General features: G+C 40.9%; 2 protein-coding genes across 14 annotated transcripts; both read left to right on the top strand.

Annotated features, from left to right (window-relative positions):
• The first annotated feature begins 775 nt into the window (after positions 1-775).
• Positions 776-13,473, top strand: LOC146472103 (uncharacterized). Of its 13 annotated transcripts, none has more exons than XR_014866769.1 (7): positions 2,307-2,547; positions 2,714-2,803; positions 3,057-3,258; positions 5,931-6,055; positions 7,636-7,703; positions 8,231-12,844; positions 13,084-13,473. XR_014866769.1 is itself a non-coding variant. In XM_085120671.1 (7 exons), exons 2-7 carry the CDS (start codon positions 2,749-2,751, stop codon positions 11,792-11,794), a joined length of 3,984 nt encoding a protein of 1,327 aa, XP_084976797.1. In that variant the 5' UTR covers positions 2,307-2,547; positions 2,714-2,748; the 3' UTR covers positions 11,795-13,473. The 13 variants fall into 13 exon arrangements, 12 of the variants coding, with proteins under 12 accessions (XP_084976794.1, XP_084976797.1, XP_084976799.1 ...); XM_085120671.1 differs by having other exon boundaries at positions 8,231-9,131; positions 9,162-13,473; XM_085120673.1 differs by having other exon boundaries at positions 8,231-9,581; positions 9,612-13,473.
• A 903-nt stretch (positions 13,474-14,376) lies between these two features.
• Positions 14,377-18,036, top strand: LOC146472102 (uncharacterized). Its single transcript, XM_085120889.1, has 5 exons — positions 14,377-14,525; positions 14,919-14,989; positions 15,800-15,863; positions 16,341-16,649; positions 17,093-18,036. Exons 1-5 carry the CDS (start codon positions 14,391-14,393, stop codon positions 17,459-17,461), a joined length of 948 nt encoding a protein of 315 aa, XP_084977015.1. The 5' UTR covers positions 14,377-14,390; the 3' UTR covers positions 17,462-18,036.
• Positions 18,037-18,475: the final 439 nt, after the last annotated feature.

Below are 18,475 nucleotides of genomic sequence, written 5' to 3'. Positions count from 1 at the left end.
CTTTCTCTTGCCTTTTTATTTATTTTTTATTAATCAATTAATTTATTTCAATTATTTATTTATTTATTTATTTATTTATTTATTTATTTATTTATTTATTTATTTATTTATTTATTTATTTATTTATTTATCTATCTATCTATCTCCTTTCTTACTTATTTATTTAGTTTCATTTCCGGCGCAGTCCTAGAATCCCCAAGACAATTCAAATAGACACAACATCCGAAAATGCGGAGAAGCTCTTGCTACAGAAACAGAAGGCCTTATATGGCCTCTTTTTTGAAGTAAGAGGTATGAGGAAAATGATTCTTTCCTGTTAAGTTTATTCTCACTACACCACAAACGTGGTCCCAAATTCCACACAATCAGTGGTATTTTCAACCATTTTCCAAAAATGGAAACTAGAAAACCTTGAAACTTTTCCAAATAAAATAACGCGTGCAGTAAAAGAAAAATATCCTAAGAGGAATTTTTTTTCTTTCTGACCTTTGGACGCAGACGTATTTACTCGGATCAAGTTCATGAATGTATCGCTCAGGATTCGTGTCCCACCACGGAAATTATTAGCGCTAATGGAAAGAATTGGGCATTTCTCTTTCCATTCGCCTGCTGAACCAGGCATGGGGCGATCAAAAAATCTCTCCTCGCAAGTTACATCTCGTGATGTCACCGTTACTGACAACGGCGACGCCCACAGACAGTTGCGTTCCACTGTCAAGAGTCAATAGAGACAAAAGATTTCCTAGAATCAAAAGTAGTTCCTAGAATCTAATCCACTTCCGAGAATCCAAACGCACTTCCCAGAATCTAGAACTTTCCCATAAAGACAAAAGACACTTTCCGGTATCGAAACACTTCCCATGATCAAAAACCGACACTTTACAAACGAAAGAAGGTCTGATTATTCTGTTATCAACTCTTGCGGTTTCATAAAATCTGAACTGATCAGCCTGCAGAAAAGGTTAGTAACCGAACTATCTTCGTCCACACAAGCGTTTGTTATCGTTTTACCTGTTTACCCTAATGCGTTTCGCGTTTGGATGCAGGGTTTATTATAGAGGCAGTTTTCCGGCATCGCGAAGACGTTAAACTTTTCAGTAGCTCAGTTTCGAACTTGATAATTAATGTACTTTTGATTTGGCGTTGCTGTTTCACTGTCCACTACACACCTTTTACGGAAAGTATATATTTTTCATTACCCTGCGCCTCAGAATCTTTCTTTCGAACTTCCTCGAAAAATATCGGGAAGAGGAAGATCGAAGGAAAGGTTAACTATGGAGGGAACTTCTGCTTAGACTGCGTAGCAAAACCGCCAGCTACGCAGGCTCTCACAGATGAACTGACACTAAGGACCCTCGAGCCTCCTACGCACACATTCTTATGCTCGTCGCGTCACGTGCCAAAGAGGCTAACAGTACTGGCTTGGACCCTCACAAGTCTTTTTTGAATACTAGAAAGCGCCTGATTCGATTGTGTATATCTATTGTCGACGACTGATAAAACCTCGAAAATGAAATGGCGTCAGTGTTTTCAAACCGGTCTCCATCAGTTTTTGCCGTCCACTGATCAACCCTTTAAACTTTCCGGCTTTATTCAGGCTATTTACATGTTTTTAAGTTCCCTTTGGTAGGAAGTGTTTACGGTCAAATATACCATATATAGTTGATAATTTTAGCTGGGAGCCTTTTAATACCCTCCACTCAGTTACTGGAAAAAAAATTGGGCTGCTTGCGGTAAATAATTTGTTTCACAGGAGGATATGGTAATGTCACGTTTAATAACCTATTTTGTTTTCTTGCCTTCAACTATCATGGGGGTACAAAATTAACTAGAAATTGCCAAAGAATCTGAGTTAAAGCTCTACTTCTGTTGACTGTCTGCTACCCAGCAAATGGCTCGATCGAGGGATATATCTGTGATTTTTTGCCTTCTGGCTATTGTCTCCCTTTACCGAACAAGTAAAGTTATCTTTCAACGGTGCACGATAAATTAACAGAAAAATGTTAAAAAAAAAAAACGATAACAGGTGCTCACTGGGGGCACCAGTCCCTGAATGCAGTCCAAGAGTTTTTAAAAGTCTTCACTTGTCAAACCTTTATCTGCAGGGCCTGACGATAAGGGGGAATTCCTGAGAAGTAACTCGCAAAATAGTGCAAAAGGATGGATGTCCAAAATTCGTCCATTAAAACTTTATTCCACGGGCCGATTACTTCGAAAGATTCTAATAAACAAAGATATTTTTTGTTGTCACGCACGTTCAGTATCCAGCTGTTATTGTCACTTCTGTTTTCTTGTTTTGTTTTGTTTTTTTGTTTTTTCTTAACTTCGTCTGAGACAGTTTGTGTTATTTAATTTATTCATGGTGTGCTGTAATAGTGAAAAGTTCCTCTTTACTGTGTTGCTGGGCAAATACTGTTTGCGGATGATGCGTGACGCAAGGGGACAATAATGCGAGGAATTTTCTGCAACAACTTGTGAGTAACAAATCGCGCGCGCAAAGTTTCCTGCACGCGTGAAGCTACACGAGGCTGCGACCAGCCTCTATCGGTAAGCTATATAAACCTTCAGGTATTCGCAATGTTATTACAGTTTCTAGCAATAACAACAATAGCGATTTTGTTGCGAGATGATATGTTTATAGATGCTATAAACGACTGCCAATCTTCGCCCTGCAATCGAAACGACTCTTAATGCGCAATCTTCTCTGTTTCAGGGACTGCTTGGAGCGATCTTGCGGACAATATCAAGATGTTTGTCTGTTATTTAGTTTTTCTTCTTGGAATTTGTGCTCTTGAGTGCAAAGGTAAGAAAATGTTATGAACTGTGGATTATTATGCATTCGAACTTATCACATTTGCAAGGAAATCGACGCAGCGATTGTGATGTGATCCATTCATTTGTGGGACAAATGCAAAAATATATAATTATTGAAATCAGTTACCGAAAAATCGTCTGTTCCTAATGCACGCAAAGCCTGAATTAAATCCCGAAAAAAGTCCATTAATGGATTTTATTTTTTTATTCACTAATTTGGATTAAATCCCGTTTATTTTCAGCTCACGATTCATCAGAAAATCTGGAAGGATCGAGGGTTGTGCTTCTGGTAAACATTCAAAATTTTTCAATTGATGCCGAGAAGCTGTATTCATCTTTAGGAGACAGAGGCTTAATAGCGAATGTCGATTTGGTCGTCCTTCAACGGAATGGTCGTGACTCTTCTACAGATTCATTCAATGAATTATCACAAGGAAAGAACCGGTAATTGATATAAGAGCTACTTTGTTCAATTTTCAGGTTTTGAAAGGGAGTAAATGTTTGTTGTGCAAGTTTCCTTTTCATAGGCAAGTAGCGTGAAAATTGCCATTGTCTCGACTCGCGCTCAGTAGCCGCGATTTCACGCATTGGTTCGTTGGATTTATCAGCAATAAATTACTCAAGCGTCAAATCCGTATTAACATTTGACCGATTAGTAAAAGATACGACGGCAGCAAATACGTTGTCAAAGTTGTTGCAAGCGGTAAATTTGTGCTATGATATTACTGTCTGGGCTTCGACAGGGATCATGTTTGCATGCTTATATCACAAACACGCAGACAAACTTTACAATCGAGAAAGTATGTGTGTGCGCGATGCGGAATTTTGGTTTGTTGTTGTTTCCGGTATACTCCATGTTTTCAAAAAAATTTTCATACGTGGAATTAGCCTTTTCTATGATATCTCTTCATGACCTATGCTTTCACAAAGTTTAGGTGTTTGATGCGCCATGATCAAAATTTATGACACTATTAAAATTAATGTACAACATTGAAAGAGAAATCGTTAAATCATCTTCATAAATTATTCAAAAACACTCTTTATTAAGAGTTCAAACATTGGAAAAATAACTGGGAAGATAAAAAGTGGAAAAAATTGTTCCAGGATTTTCAAAAAGCTGAAACGCGAAGAGCATAGTTGTGACTCACGTGTCTCGCGCTTATCCAGGCAAGGAGCAATATATATATAGAAATTCTTCGTCTAAAAATATTGGCTAACGCGAAAATATTTTGACCGATATTTGTTTTAATGTTTGCTACAAAGATTGCACAAGTTTCAGTTGGGTTGTTTTTATTCCATCGGCACCGATGTTTATACAGTAAATTGTCTGCGGAAACTGAAGTCAACTGGTGGCTTTGTCACAACACACTTTAAAGATCACAACTTGTTTTGATGTGGTTCATTATTTCTCTCTCTTTTGCTATTAAACACATTAGTCCCCTACCTCTAACAAAGATGTGCACCTATCAATGATGTTGTTGTGAGGTGGGGGGAGGGGGGGGAGAGATTGTACATAGGTGGGGCATGGGACAGGAATACTGGGGATCTTTGACCATTTCAGCCTGGGGTGGGTGGGGGGGTACTTGGGTTCAGTTTTGCTGGGTATGTGCCACTGGCCTCTCATAGCCCCTGCCCCATTATAGTCTATTTTGTGGCCAGTTATAGACCCCATCTTAGTCACTTTTGGGAAAATGTAATTTTCGCGATCCCAACTAAGTCACTTTCTATTTATGCATTTACTTTGTTCTGGCCTGGTGGTTTTGTGCTATTGTGTAACTGGTTTATTGAAGTTGTGGTGTCAAGAGCGGAATGTAATGCGAGGTGATCGTTACATTTTAATAAACAACAACTTTCTGACTTTTTTAGCCGGGACCATTTTGACTCCCTACGTAATAGAATTTTCTTACCCCAAAAATCCGAAAATGCGCGACCCCATTCTAGTAACTCTATTGAAAATGCAACCCATTATGGTCAAACCAGTCGTGAAAATGCGACCCATCCTGCGGCAGATCCCCATTAGCCTCTTATAAGGAAGTACTTCCCCCCCTCCCCCCCGGGCATTTTAGTAGAGTCTTTCTGCAAATGCCCAGTGACTTAACATTGATGGGTGGAAAATTTATATCCATGCTAAACTGGGAGAAATGTGAATGTCCAAGTATTGTGAATTGATCTCTGATTTCCTTGTATTTTGTTTCCTTGTCTTTATGCATTTTTATGTGGGGAGGGGAAGAGTGCTTAAAAGTTAGCTCTCCCTGCTGATGACTATAATTCTTTTAGTTAGCTTCAAAAAATGCTGATCTCTCTCATGTGTCCACCTTTTGGAGAATAATCTTTGTTCAATTCCTGATTTTGTGGCAGAGACAATTCCATATTTCATCACAGGTTATATATATTTAGAATTTTGTATTGGTTTTAGATATCATTTTGGTGAATTTGTTGTCCTTGGTCTAACATTGAGCTAGTCTAGTCTAACGTTGAGTTAAATTCAGTAGTACCAGATTACCTCTTCATGTACTCTAATGCCTGTAAACTGACCATTTTTAAACATTTTAAACCAGAGAATGCTTGTAGTTATAAAAATGGTTTTGAATCCTGGTTACCCTTCCACTTTTACTCTATCTTTTTCTGTTCACTAGAACTAGTGTGGTATACCTGCAGCATCTCTTTATGGAAAATGGGACATTTGTCATGTGAAGTTGCTAGTGTTGATGTTTCAGATTTCATGGCACCTCAGGGACCCTTACTGTGTCATTCCAGAAAATATCCATACCTCTCTCACAGAAGTTGTGTTTAGTTAGTTGCACCCCTTCCCCATCCCTCTGGAAATTCAAATTTATCTTTCTACCTTCCTTTAAAATCTTTGGCTTTTGTTAAACCCCTCCCCTTGGAATTTCCTTTGACTCCTTCCTTGCAGGGAAGTATGGATGCTCTCTGGAGCCACACATTCAAGGGATTAAGCTGCCCTTATAAATTGATTTAATTAATTTTATTGTCCTGTATCAAAAAAAATACACAACTTTGCTCATGGCCAGGTCTTTCCTTGGAGGGAAGTGTGTCTAGAGACACTTGGGAAAATATAATTGTGGCTTGTTTTTTTTTCTTTTTAATTAATTTAGGAATTTCTGGCGCATTAGTGAAAAAGAATTGCTTCCGTGGCTGTCAGTTAAAAAATCAAGTTTGTTGATTTCTGTGACTGACAATACAGATGTTCCAGAGATGTTGATTTCTGCACAGAGGAAAGGTACTTTTCATGGTGTAACAATATTATAGGCCATTGCAAAAAATAAATTAAAATAAGCAGATAAGAGTACTGAGGATGAAAATGTTACATAAATAGCTTGGCTGTTTGACCAGTGCTAACTAATGTTAGTAACATGTTGTTATTTATGTTAACTAATGTTAGTAAACTGCAAGCAGTCATACTTTTGTCCTCAGATAAGGTGCTCAAATTGATGGTAAAATTATGCAATTTACAAAAATAATTTTCTACTCCTAGATCCATACATACAGAACTTAGGAAAAGAAAGAGACTGTGCACAGTCTAAATATTAGGGGCATACATGGTCTTTTATTTGAAAGACAACTTTCAAGGATATGCAAACAACAGTCTTATCAGTTCAGTCTTATTATTTTTTTTGCAATGGGTTCTTAAATTAACCTGTGTTGCCGTTAATTATTCTAATTAAAGAGGGTGGCTGATTGCTACGTCAGTGTGGGAATGAAACTCGTAAACTTTGGTTTTATGGACAGAGTTGATAAGGCAAAATTTGGTCACCAAAAAAAGAGATGCTGTGAACACTGGCTGCAGCCAGCTAATAGCTGGTTATTTGTCTTAAAATTCACTATGCAAACAAATGGATAAATCACATGAATTATGCACTTTTGATCAAACTCAAGTATTAAAAGCCTTGGGTGTTACTATTAACACAGGGACATAAGTGGAATCTACTGGAATGATAGAAAATGTTGTGGAATATTCTTGAATGGTACCGGAATGGTACCAAAACGTATTGGAATGTTACCAGAATAATAACTGAATGGCCCTGGTCATTGCGATACATATTTCTATTCCTGTGTTGTAATGCCTGTATAAGTTATTTGAATGAAACATCAGAATTTTTTGAAAAAATCTTCACTAAAATAATCATGATCTAATCAAACCTCAGAAACATGACAACATTTTCCATGCAGTCTTTTAAGGACGGTGCCTTCTACTGTTACTGCGCATACGTTCTGCGCATCGCGAGATACTCGGGTTTCCTATGGGTGGTGCCTACTAATACCGGGGTATTTTTGCGCGGTTTAAAACTATACAGAGAAAGCAGAACTTAGCAAGTGCTCTAACTTGGTATCTCAAAAGAAAATTGGGGGTAACCATGCATTTTTCAGAGATAATTAAACTTCAATTTAGGAAAAAAATCCCATACATTGCTTTATATTTTGGCGCATTTTAAAGATATTATTGCTTAATTATCTCTGAAAAATGCGTGGTTACTCCCAATTTTCTTTTTGGATTCCAATAGGCCTTGCTAAGATCTGCTTTTCCCGCATGGTCATAAACAAAAATACTACTGTATTAGAAAGCGACGTCCTTAAGACAACAAATTTGTATAGCTCGATCAGCACAGCAGAAAACACTGCCTAATTTATATGTTTTTCGATATAATTGTACAGGATGTTATAAAATGCAATAAGCAATCAAAATTTAATGGTCTGAACAATTTTATTATTGATTATTGCGTTGTGTTTATTTGCTGATTAGATCAGCAGAAAATATATTAGGTTTTTCTGATACAGATTGTTGATTTTACTGACTTTTAGGCCTGTTGCCATTTGCCAAAGTAGCAATTTGGAAAACCCAGAGCAATGTTTTGGCTACCAGTGGAGCAGTATGTATTACGTTTTGTTTTTTAATAGAAAATATTAAAAGGTGGGGGTAGCTGCGTCATCGTGATGTTCTGCATAAAATTTTTCTAGCTTAAGCAGATCTTATAAGCTACTGATGCAGACATTTCAAACATTAAACCAGTATTAGCAATAACTGAAACTGCAATAATTACTTAATCTGATTGGAGTTATTTACGCATCAGCTATAAGGTCTTTTGGTGACAATAAATATTATTTAAGAGTTGATGATTCAGGCCCTCAGATATCTTTTCCTTTATCAGTCTTGAGGCATGAGGGACTTCCTTGATTCTCCCTCTCCACTTGTGCATAGATGAATATAGGAGTGAAGTTTTGAGAAAAATGAAGCATCTGTGGAAGTACTGTGGAAACCAATTATGACCAAGTTTCTCCTCCAGCAGTAGTGGCATTACACCTAGTCACTTCATGCTTCAAGCAATTCAAGCCCAACATGCATGAGTGTCAGTGTAATATACAGGCATCTTACATGGATTGTTTTGTTTTGTCCTAGAATGGGATCACACTGACATCCCCAGGAGTCATTGATTCTCAGTCAAGCACTTTTGATGCTTTAAGTAAAGTACATGTGATTTCTGGAAAGAACCTGGAAAGTGCAGTTGTCGATGTGCTTCAGACAGAGAAGCATGATGTCCATAAGAGAAAGAGGAGGGCTGCTGAGATGTCTTCTGTGTTTAGTAACGCCTCAGCAGCAGTAGATCCTTCTACCAGTTCACCTATGGCTAGTGCTATGGTTGACACTTCCTCTGCAGTGGTAGCTTCTCCTGGCAGTCCATTTCCATCAACTACCATGGATGGCACCACATCTGAACCAGCAGGTCCTCCTGCCAGTCAGTCTTTGTCAAGTGCTGTGGTTGGTACCACCTCAGTAGTGGTAGCTCCTCCTGTCAGTTCATCTCCATCAAGTGCTGTAATTGCCAGTCCATCTCTGTCAGGTGCTGCGGTTGGTACCTCCTCAGCAGTGGTAGCTCCTCCTGTCAGTCAATCTCCATCAAGTGCAGTGGTTGGTACCACCTCAGCAGTAGTAGCTTCTCCCGTCAGTTCATCTCAATCAAGTGCTGTGGTTGCCAGTCCATCTCCGTCAATTGCTGTCGTTGGTACCTCCTCAGCAGTGGTAACTCCTCCTACCAGTCCTGTCAGTCCATCTCTTTCAAGTGCTGTGGTTGCCAGTCCATCTCTATCAGGTGCTGTGCTTGGTACCTCCTCAGCAGTGGTAACTGCTCCTGCCAGTCAATCTCCATCAAGTGCTGTAATTGGTACCACCTCAGCAGTGGTAGCTCCTCCTTCCAGTCCATCTCTGTCAAGTGCTGTGGTTGCCAGTCCATCTTTATCAGGTACTGTAGTTGGTACCACCTCAGCAGTGGTAGCTCCTCCTGCCAGTCAATCTTCATCAAGTGCTGTGGTTGCCAGTCCATCTCTATCAGGTGCTGTGGTTGGTACCACCTCAGCAGTGGGAGCTCCTCCTGCCAGTCCATCTCTGTCAAGTGCTGTGGTTGCCAGTCCATCTCTATCAGGTGCTGTGGTTGGTACCTCCTCAGCCGTGGTAGCTCCTCCTGCCAGTCCATCTCTGTCAAGTGCTGTGGATGCCAGTCCATCTCTATCAGATACTGTAGTTGGTACTACCTCAGCAGTGGTAGCTCCTCCTGCCAGTCCATCTCTGTCAAGTGCTGTGGTTGCCAGTCCATCTCTATCAGGTGCTGTGGTTGGTACCACCTCAGGAGTGGTAGCTCCTCCTGCCAGTCCATCTCCATCAAGTGCTGTGGTTGCCAGTCCATCTCTATCAGGTTCTGTGGTTGGTACCTCCTCGGCAGTGGTAGCTCCTCCTGCCAGTCCATCTCTGTCAAGTGCTGTGGTTGCCAGTCCATCTCTATCAGGTACTGTAGTTGGTACCACCTCAGCAGTGGTAGCTCCTCCTGCCAGTCCATCTCTGTCAAGTGCTGTGATTGCCAGTCCATCTCTATCAGGTTCTGTGGTTGGTACCTCCTCAGCAGTGGTAGCTCCTCCTGCCAGTCCATCTCTGTCAAGTGCTGTGGTTGCCAGTCCATCTCTATCAGGTACTGTAGTTGGTACCACCTCAGCAGTGGTAGCTCCTCCTGCCAGTCCATCTCTGTCAAGTGCTGTGGTTGCCAGTCCATCTCCGTCAAGTGCTGCGGTTAGTACCTCCTCAGCAGTGGTAGCTCCTCCTGCCAGTCAATCTCCATCAAGTGCTGTAGTTGGTACCACCTCAGCAGTGGTAGCTCCTCCTGCCAGTCCATCTCTGTCAAGTGCTGTGGTTGCCAGTCCATCTCTATCAGGGGCTGTGGTGGGTACCTCTTCTGCAGTGGTAGCTCCTCATACCAGTCCATCTCCATCAAGTGTTGTGGTTGCCAGTCCATCTCTATCAGGTGCTGTGGTTGGTACCTCCTCAGCCGTGGTAGCTCCTCCTGCCAGTCCATCTCCATCAGGTGTTGTAGTTGTTACCACCTCAGCAGTGGTAAGCCCTCCTGTCAGTCCGTCTCCGTCAAGTGTTGTGGTTACCAGTCCATCTCTATCAGGTGCTGTGGTTGGTACCTCTTCAGCAGTGGTAGCTCCTCCTGCCAGTCCATCTCCATCAAGTGCTGTGGTTGGTACGTCCTCTGTAGTGGTAACTCCTCCTGTCAGTCCGTCTCCATCAAGTGCTGTGGTTGCCAGTCCATCTCCGTCAAGTGCTGTGGTTGGTACCTCCTCTGCAGTGGTAGCGCCTCCTGCCAGTACATCTCCGTCAAGTGCTGTGTCATCTTATTCAAGTAGCGTTCCCTCGAAATCCTTGGGAACTTCTTCCATGTCAAGTGAAAAGACCTCGATCCTCTCCGCTTCAAAGTCAAGTTCTGTCTCAACCTCATCCACAACTAGTTACTCGTTGCCTCACCCAAGTTCAGGGGAAAGTAGCACCACTTCTCTAACTTTGGCATCTAGTGTTGTGACCTCCGAAACAACCAGCTTGTTGGCTTCTACTGTTATCTCGCCCACATCTACGGAAGGCCAACCCAGTCCTTCGTCCTCGTTGGCGGTGATCACTGAGGCACCGACAGTTTATAAAAACAAGTCTTTTATCATGGAGCTTGAAGGAAACTGTGAGGATGTCAAGTCCGAAGCTGCAAAGAAAATGTTTAAAGAGCAGTTTGAGAAAGAAGTCGCTCAAAGACTCAATATTGGCGAGTCCAATGTTGAAGTTAGCAGCATTAAATGTGGCTCAATTCTAGTTACTTTTACTGTTACTGGAGGGAGCGGGCTGGCTGCTATCTCGCAGACGTTAGAGGAACTGGTAAAAAGTGGCAATATGAAGGTGACCGTGAACGGCACGACGTACCCAGCAACTAGAATAGTAATTATATCACCGACAACACCAGCAACCCAGGCACCCACAACCAAAGCTGGGAAGAACGAAGTGGCCTTTATCCTGTACATAACGTTTGGCGCTCTGATGGCGGTCATCTTCATCGTGGGCGTCATTGTGCTGATATTACGCTGCCGCAGAGATCGACGCGAGGGCAGCTTCTTCCTCAATTACGAGGCCACCTACGAACTGAGGCGATTTCACGGCGTCCCGCGCGCGAGAAACTATTCCAAGGTGAACTTCTATGGGAACCCTGTGGAACTAGATGCCACAGCTGCTGACCCTGACTCGCCAGAGGAATTTCAGGCCCAGGCAGGAGCTGACCCTTACAACCGTGGCACTTCTCTTGACCGCGTGAAACCAATAGCTGCAGCTAACAACGATGGCAAGTTTAATGTAACCTCTATGGGTTTGCCGGTGTGGAAGGACCTTCCGAAGCTCACAAAATCTGAGGTCACTGTCGTCGATGATCGGAAGCAAGGTATTTCCAAGTCGGCGGGTTCGGTTGGCAGTCGGAAACATTTGCTGGATGACGAAAGTCTTCCGGCGGATTCGGACCATGCTTACGATTACCCCATCATTACGTTTGGCGACGGTACTTCTGGGCCCAAGAGGGAAGAGGATTTGGAGCCGCATGCTTATGATAATCCTGTTATGGTAGAGGATGTGGAACCGCCAGCACCGGAAAAGGAAGACAGTTGAGTTCGTTGTTCGCTCCACTGATGTTCAAGGGATGGTCATCAGTTGATGTTGAGCAGCAGGTGGCTTTTTCGGCTCAGAACGGACGGAAAGCTCGATTTTTAAAGGAATTACCGTCTGTGTTCTTTTTGTCACCATCTGATTTTTAATTGAATAGCAATGCTTCTTCCAGTAATTTGAGATAAACTCTTGACAATTGGTTATTATCAGACTATGCACAGTCTCTGTTTCCCGTTGAACTTTGAAGACCGGCTAGAGGGGCTGTTTCTCAAAATTTCCGAAGAGGTTTCTGGCCCGAAAAGTATTTTTCAAATGCGTTTTTATCGACTTGTGGCAGTTTTTAGTACATTTACTAGCCCAACGCGTTTCTTAATCTTGTAAAATTTTTCAAAGTTAAATCAAGTTTCTGGTAATGTACATTGAGCACGTAAAAGAAGTTTTCGGGCCCGAACAGTTCTTGCCGGAACTTTCAAGAAACGCACGCGAGCGCTAAAGAGTTAATGTTGTTAAGTTTGTAGGTTGTGTTAATTGCATAAAACGTTTTACATGGTCTTAGTAAACTAGCCAAATATGTTATTATTAATTGTTGTGAAATTGAATTGTTGGGTGGATAATGGACTGCCAAAGAAGTAAACACTAGACTACAACAAGCATCAACTTGTCATGTCGTCCAAGCATGAGTAGATCTAAGTGCAACTTTCACGCGTGCTGTTGATGGGACATCTGTCCGTAGAAGCGAAGGAAACACGGTTGATGTCGCGGTCGTCTGGTCCTCATTCAATCCTTCTAACTTTTCTGTTGGCGGCCGAACGCCTCACGTTCCCTTAGCTCCTTGCCACAAATAAGACGTTCGTGTTATCGCCAGTGGCTGTTAGAAATCAGAAACATTGGGCTCTTGTAGCCACAACTGACGTCCAGATTGCTTAAGGCCCCTAGTTTCTTCCCGCTGATTCGCTGCTCGCTCATCGCCGTAGTTTCGCCACGCCTCTGGTCAACATCGTTCCCTCAAGAATGGAGGAAGAGAGAGGACCCTGGGAACGAGGTTGGCCTCAGGTGTCCCTCGAAAGTCCCGGTAACTTACCGGGCCCGATAAGTGTCTTTGGTGAAAAATGTTACTTAACATAAGTCAATTTTTTGTTAGCTTTGAATACCAAATTTCAAAATCTTTTAATTCTATAAACACATTGGCCAAGTACCATGTCTGTAATCACAGTGTAATCGGCAAAAAAACATTTGAAAATATACATACCGGGCCCGGTAAGTTACCGGGTCTTTCGAGAAACGGGCCCCAGGTAACTGGCGATGCCAGACGATGATTTTGATTGGACTGAACTTCTGACGTCTAAATTTACAACTAGTGCCGGGCACTTCGCCATTTTTGTAACTGAAAAAAAATAAAAGAAAGCTTTAAAGAGATTTTCTAATTTTTTAAAGAATAAATTAACTGTGCCAGACAAAGTAAGCAGTGTATGTCTTTTGTCAGTACAAGGTTGAGTTCCAGGTTTTTATTACTTGACTAGAATAGGAGAATTCGGCTTACTGATACATTCTGGCTACAAAGTGATTTTTTATCCAGTAGATGAAACGTGATACATAAATTATAGTAATTATGTAATATATAACTTAAATTATGCTACCGATGGTGATCGTTTATGCAATAAACTGGCTTGCACATACCGAAATGTATTATTTTCTACATTATTTTTTTCTTGTCCATTTTTATCGCTCTTGTCGAACTTAGGAGATCAGAGTGCGATTGACGCAGTTTGTTCGAATACCATCCACCAGTGTTTTTTGGGTCGATTCCCTTAGTTAGTTTGCCCCAATATAAGACCCTCCTCTCCTTCCAATTCAAACCTCTCAAATCTCAGGAAACCATGACTCAAATTTGTTCGCCAAACTAGGAAAATGACATCCACGAAGACCCAGGGACAGTTAGTCGCGAGTCGGTGTCAACCAGCGTGCCAAAAGTTTTTGCGCGTTCTACAATTCTTTTGTTATTCAAAAGTCATTTTTCCTGCCATGATTCGTTTCCGCTGCGTCTGCGATAGACTAGGAGCACTGCGTACTTTTTCTCCTCAGAGACTGGGGAGAAGTAGGAAAAAGTACTTCTTCCTTCCTCCCTCGCCCGCGTTTCTCGCAGCTCGCTTGCCAGATCCATCGCGCGCTACAGTTCAAAACTCCTGTACTCGAACAGGACCCACCAAACCGCAAAGTAGATGATGACCTCTGCCCGCACCCGTCCCCCCCGCCACAACCTCAAAAGATGGTGCCTTTATTGCATAGCCACCCCTCTATCCACCAGTAAAAAAGACTATGAGATTCAAAGCCCACTTTTTTTTTTATCTAGCAATGGTGACTCTTGCTAGCTGACTATTTCTCAACCCAATTTTGAGGCCAACAAAATTTCGACGGTAATGTTCATGAGATAGTTGCTAGGTGGTGTCTTTGATAACGCCCCTACCCCCGACAAGATGGGTCCTCTTCGAACAAACCAGCCATGACCACAACCAGCTTGGTGTCCTGTAACCTGAGTACCAGAAAGCCACAGATACTTGGGCTAGGTGTCCTGTGTCCTGTGTCCTTCTCAACGCTAGGGATGCTGGGTAGTTTAACTTCCAAGATGGCGGACGACAGCGAGCAAAATTTATCAGCAACTCCCGGCTCGGATCATGAAACTCGGTGGAAAGCAAAGTATTTCACTCTGCTTAAGCACTGCAGACAGACTGAACAGGTGAACTTTTATTCCATAAAATCAAAATTGTTCTTTCTTATTCTGTTAAATAACGTTGTTTGTATTGAGATACCCATCAACATAAGAAACTTACCTCTGTTATATTAATTTTAGCAAAGCTCAAGATATACAGTCGACTTCCGATAACTCGAACCGTCGCTAACTCGAACCTCCCGCCAACTCGTTCCAGTTTTCCTTGCCTTTCAGGTAATTTTCCATATAATTTTACCCTCGATAACTCGAACTCGCGATAATAAACTCGAACCTTTTTCAATTAATTTCCCTTGAAAGTTCGAGTTATCGGGAGTCGACTGTATATATAAGAACTTGAGCTTAAGCTAGATCTAAACTTTTGATGAACTTTATTTCAAGCATTTTTTATTTAACTTTCAGGAAAACGAGAGATTAGTCAACCGCATATACCATGTAAAGACACTCGTAAAACGTTACCGAAAACAGAGAAGGTGTGTTACGTACCTTATAAAACTCTATTGTCTTTCTTCTCAGGCTGCTGTATTATTGGACTGAACACTGCAAATCATAGAAAGAAGCAGAGTTGAGTTGTCAAGCATACAAAACAACAATTTATTTTTTACTGTAATTTTCACACCCTACGCAATATGCTTTATATATCTTTAGCCGCTGATTATCAGAAAATTTGGGTCACATTAACTGCCAGTTAAGAGAACCAGGCTGTGGAGTGGGAGGTCACAGTTTCGAACCCCAGGCAGAACAACACTAAGCTGCTCATGTGCTGCCTTTTCTTTATCTGCAAATAGTTCACCTTCATGAGGCTTAGATGAACACGTAGATTTTGCAGTCCCATCTCCAATTTGGGGACTTAAAAGAACCACTGAGGATGTAACAAACCCTGGTTGTGACCACTCTCAGTGTCAGCATGTAGTCTGCTTAGCATGATTCTCTGAAGCTTTTGAGTGAAAGAGACCACAGCTCTGTATAACAGCCAGAAGTCAATGGGATTTGCCAAGTGCTGCGAAACACATAGACACAGCAGCATTGGCTAGAGTCAGGAGAGCTAACAAGACACTGTTTTCTGGCGGCCATTTTTTTTGTGAACCTTCCTATTTTGTTATTGTTCTATTCTTACATTTTTTTTCATAATGGGAACTGTTTCCCCTTTAACAATGTTTGATTTTATGTGTTACATGTTAAGTTTTAGAGATAGAAGTTACAGTAAAAAAAGACTGTGGAGCAGCTTCTTTTGGAGAGTGATAACTAAGCGACTTTTTGGTTTGATTTTTTTTGGTTTCCAGCTTCCTCAAAGACAGATTAGATGATTACAATGATGATTACCGAGATGCGCAACCTCCTTTTCAAGTGAGATTCTCTTTAAATTTCATGGTTCTGTAGGTATTGTAGTTCTGTAGTTCTGTGCCCAATTAAAAGTGTGACAGGAGAACAAAACAAGACTCGTGTCCCAGATAATATTCTCCCGAAACCAAATGAAAAGAAGTTAAAAGGCCAGGTGCATCAAGCAACTCAATTTTTCAGCTGGGGTAAATGAGAAGAAAAATAGAACATTTTAGTAACAAGCAAAATAATGAATATAACTTCAATAATCAACTACAACAGTTGGTAATTAAGTAAGGAGTTTGCCTTGAAGAAGAAGCTCTCTAGTTTTCATGTCTTTGCAAAACCAATGTTTCTAAATTTCAGTTTAGTCCAAAAACTTGCATGAAAACTGGCTGCAAACATCAACAAAATTTGTTTATTTTTGTTTGTGTGTTTAAGATAGGTGGCCATCACAAGGTAGTGTGACATTAATTCATTATTTTTGCTTCTTTGTATCTACAGGCTGAGCTTCTCTCAGAAATAGTATCTGAAGCATTTCCTAAACCAGTACTCCCTTCATTCTTACCGGGTGAGTTTATAAGCCCAGACTCGCCAGCTGTTAAAAAGAGCAAGAAACGTGAAACCTCAAAGGAGAAAGATAAAGACAAGGATCCTAATGCTCCCAAGAAACCAGCCAATGCATTCTTCATGTACTGTCAGCAGCAGAGAACTGTTATGCAGGATGATCAGAAAGACCCTAACATTGGTCATCATGAATTAACAAAGTCATTAGCAAAGGAATGGAATAGCTTAGCTACAGATGATAAGAAGGTTTGTGGAAAGATTTTTTAACCTTTAACAGCACAGGTGCATGAGTGTGGCTCCTGTTAAGGAGGTTTACAAAAGTTTCTTTTGCCCTAGAATGTACCTTTCGAAATCCTGTCACGCACTTTATTTAGAAACTTCTAAAAGAATTTGAACAACTTTACATTAAGTTCTTGTAAGTGTAGTTTCAAGAGACTCAAGCAGGTAAAATGACTGATGCTTGGCCCATTTTTTTGTGTTTCAGTTCAAACATAGAAAAAAAAAATTTTTTTGTGCTTCACTGGACCTACTAAAAAACAATGAACCAGTCCCTATTCCCAAAGAAAACCTATATTTGAGGTCAAATTCTCTCTTATTTGCATTTCACCACCAATCCCTTCAATAAGCCAGACCTTTTCAAAAATTTGGTTTCACCATTGTGGTGAAAATTTGATATGTTCATTTTTCAGGTCTATTATGAGATGTATGAAAAGGACAAAGAAAGATATGAAAAAGAAATGAAAAAGTACACATCAGACAAAGTTCCCAAAGAACCACCTACCAAGAAGCCAAGGACAAAAACCCCTAAACAGAAAACTATGGCATCATCAACATCAACAACAAAAGCATCATCTGCTGTTAGTAAGAGTTCCCCCGATGATAGGAGCTCACTTGTTGTCTCACCAACATTAAATCCTCTCTTTCCACAAGGCCTGGGGTCCATGCCATTGAACATTCCTAATATTCCTATGCCTCAACTTATTCCACTGGCTGAAGAAGATAGCGGATTTGACAACTATGAAGAACTGCATTCAGCATCTCAAGATTCCTTTCTTTGATATTTTGTTGTTAGTTTACTGGTAAACTCTGTTCGCAACAGAAAATGAACTTTTTCTCCTTACATGTAGTGCCAAGCACACCAGAAAGAAAAAACATTTATTATAAACTCAGGGGCATCCACCAAGAACTTAAAGTAAAATAGAAGATTGTTTCCTGTATTCCCACATCGGTTTATGGCTTCTTTTAAAAGGGAATTTTATGTAAGCCGATACAATTTGATCTGTTTGGATTCTTTAGCTGAAAATTTTAGGGAATACACAGGGGTCTCATTAGGGCTGGACACTGGGCAAATTGACTGCCTGTGAACATGACTTTGCCTGGTTGCTTTTAACATCTCAACCAAATTTTTCCATTAAACAGCATATCCAAGCTTACTATCTTTCCCAGGTACACTTATCTCTTGCCTTCCTGTTCAAAATCTTATTGAAACCCTAAATACAACGTTGATCCCTGAATTTACAACCCCCTGTGGGCTTTTCAAAAATGCTATCTTACCAATTTTTGCACTTTTAACAACTTGTTAACCCCTCCGAAAACCAGAGCGATTAGGTTTTCACCATAGTGAAAGTTTTTGGTGACCTTAGTTATTCTTTACAATTTAATGAGAATTTCTGAGTCGGTATTTTCTTTCCATAGAGATATTCCATTGAAACGAACCTTTGGGTGCCCCTGATCAAACTGGCTTGTAGAATCACAGGTGGTCCAAGCTCATGATAAAGTAACACAAACATGACCCTTGCTTATAAGCAGTGTAGTTAATTTGTAGACATTGTATTGGAAATTTACTCCAGTTCTCAAAATTCCAAAATATAGCTGTGAATTTGGAAATAACCTTCATCTTCTTTAAGAGTAGATTTCATTGCATTTTGTTTCAAACCACTAATTAGCTTACAGAGACAGGAAAACACAATAGACAGAGTTACTTTATTGGCTTGTACTTAATGGTAGCCTCCTACGCAGATGTCCCTTGGCTCATTGCGTCATGCACTCCTCCCTCCCCACGAACATGCTAA

Source organism: Pavona decussata, unplaced genomic scaffold (genome assembly GCF_977016875.1).
Source record: "Pavona decussata unplaced genomic scaffold, jaPavDecu1.1 SCAFFOLD_102, whole genome shotgun sequence".
NCBI lineage: Eukaryota > Metazoa > Cnidaria > Anthozoa > Scleractinia > Agariciidae > Pavona > Pavona decussata.
This window is presented reverse-complemented; position numbering and strand designations above follow the sequence as displayed.

What these genes read in the sequence shown, in the direction of transcription:
- LOC146472103 (XM_085120668.1), top strand. Translation starts at nt 2,749, where the DNA reads ATGTTTGTCTGTTATTTAGTTTTTCTTCTTGGAATTTGTGCTCTTGAG. An exon ending in TTGTGCTCTTGAGTGCAAAG is followed by an intron (nt 2,804 to 3,056) that starts GTAAGAAAATGT and finishes GTTTATTTTCAG; the next exon opens with CTCACGATTCATCAGAAAAT. An exon ending in GATTTCTGCACAGAGGAAAG is followed by an intron (nt 6,056 to 7,635) that starts GTACTTTTCATG and finishes ACTGACTTTTAG; the next exon opens with GCCTGTTGCCATTTGCCAAA.
- LOC146472102 (XM_085120889.1), top strand. Translation starts at nt 14,391, where the DNA reads ATGCTGGGTAGTTTAACTTCCAAGATGGCGGACGACAGCGAGCAAAAT. An exon ending in CGTTACCGAAAACAGAGAAG is followed by an intron (nt 14,990 to 15,799) that starts GTGTGTTACGTA and finishes TTTGGTTTCCAG; the next exon opens with CTTCCTCAAAGACAGATTAG. An exon ending in TAGCTACAGATGATAAGAAG is followed by an intron (nt 16,650 to 17,092) that starts GTTTGTGGAAAG and finishes TTCATTTTTCAG; the next exon opens with GTCTATTATGAGATGTATGA.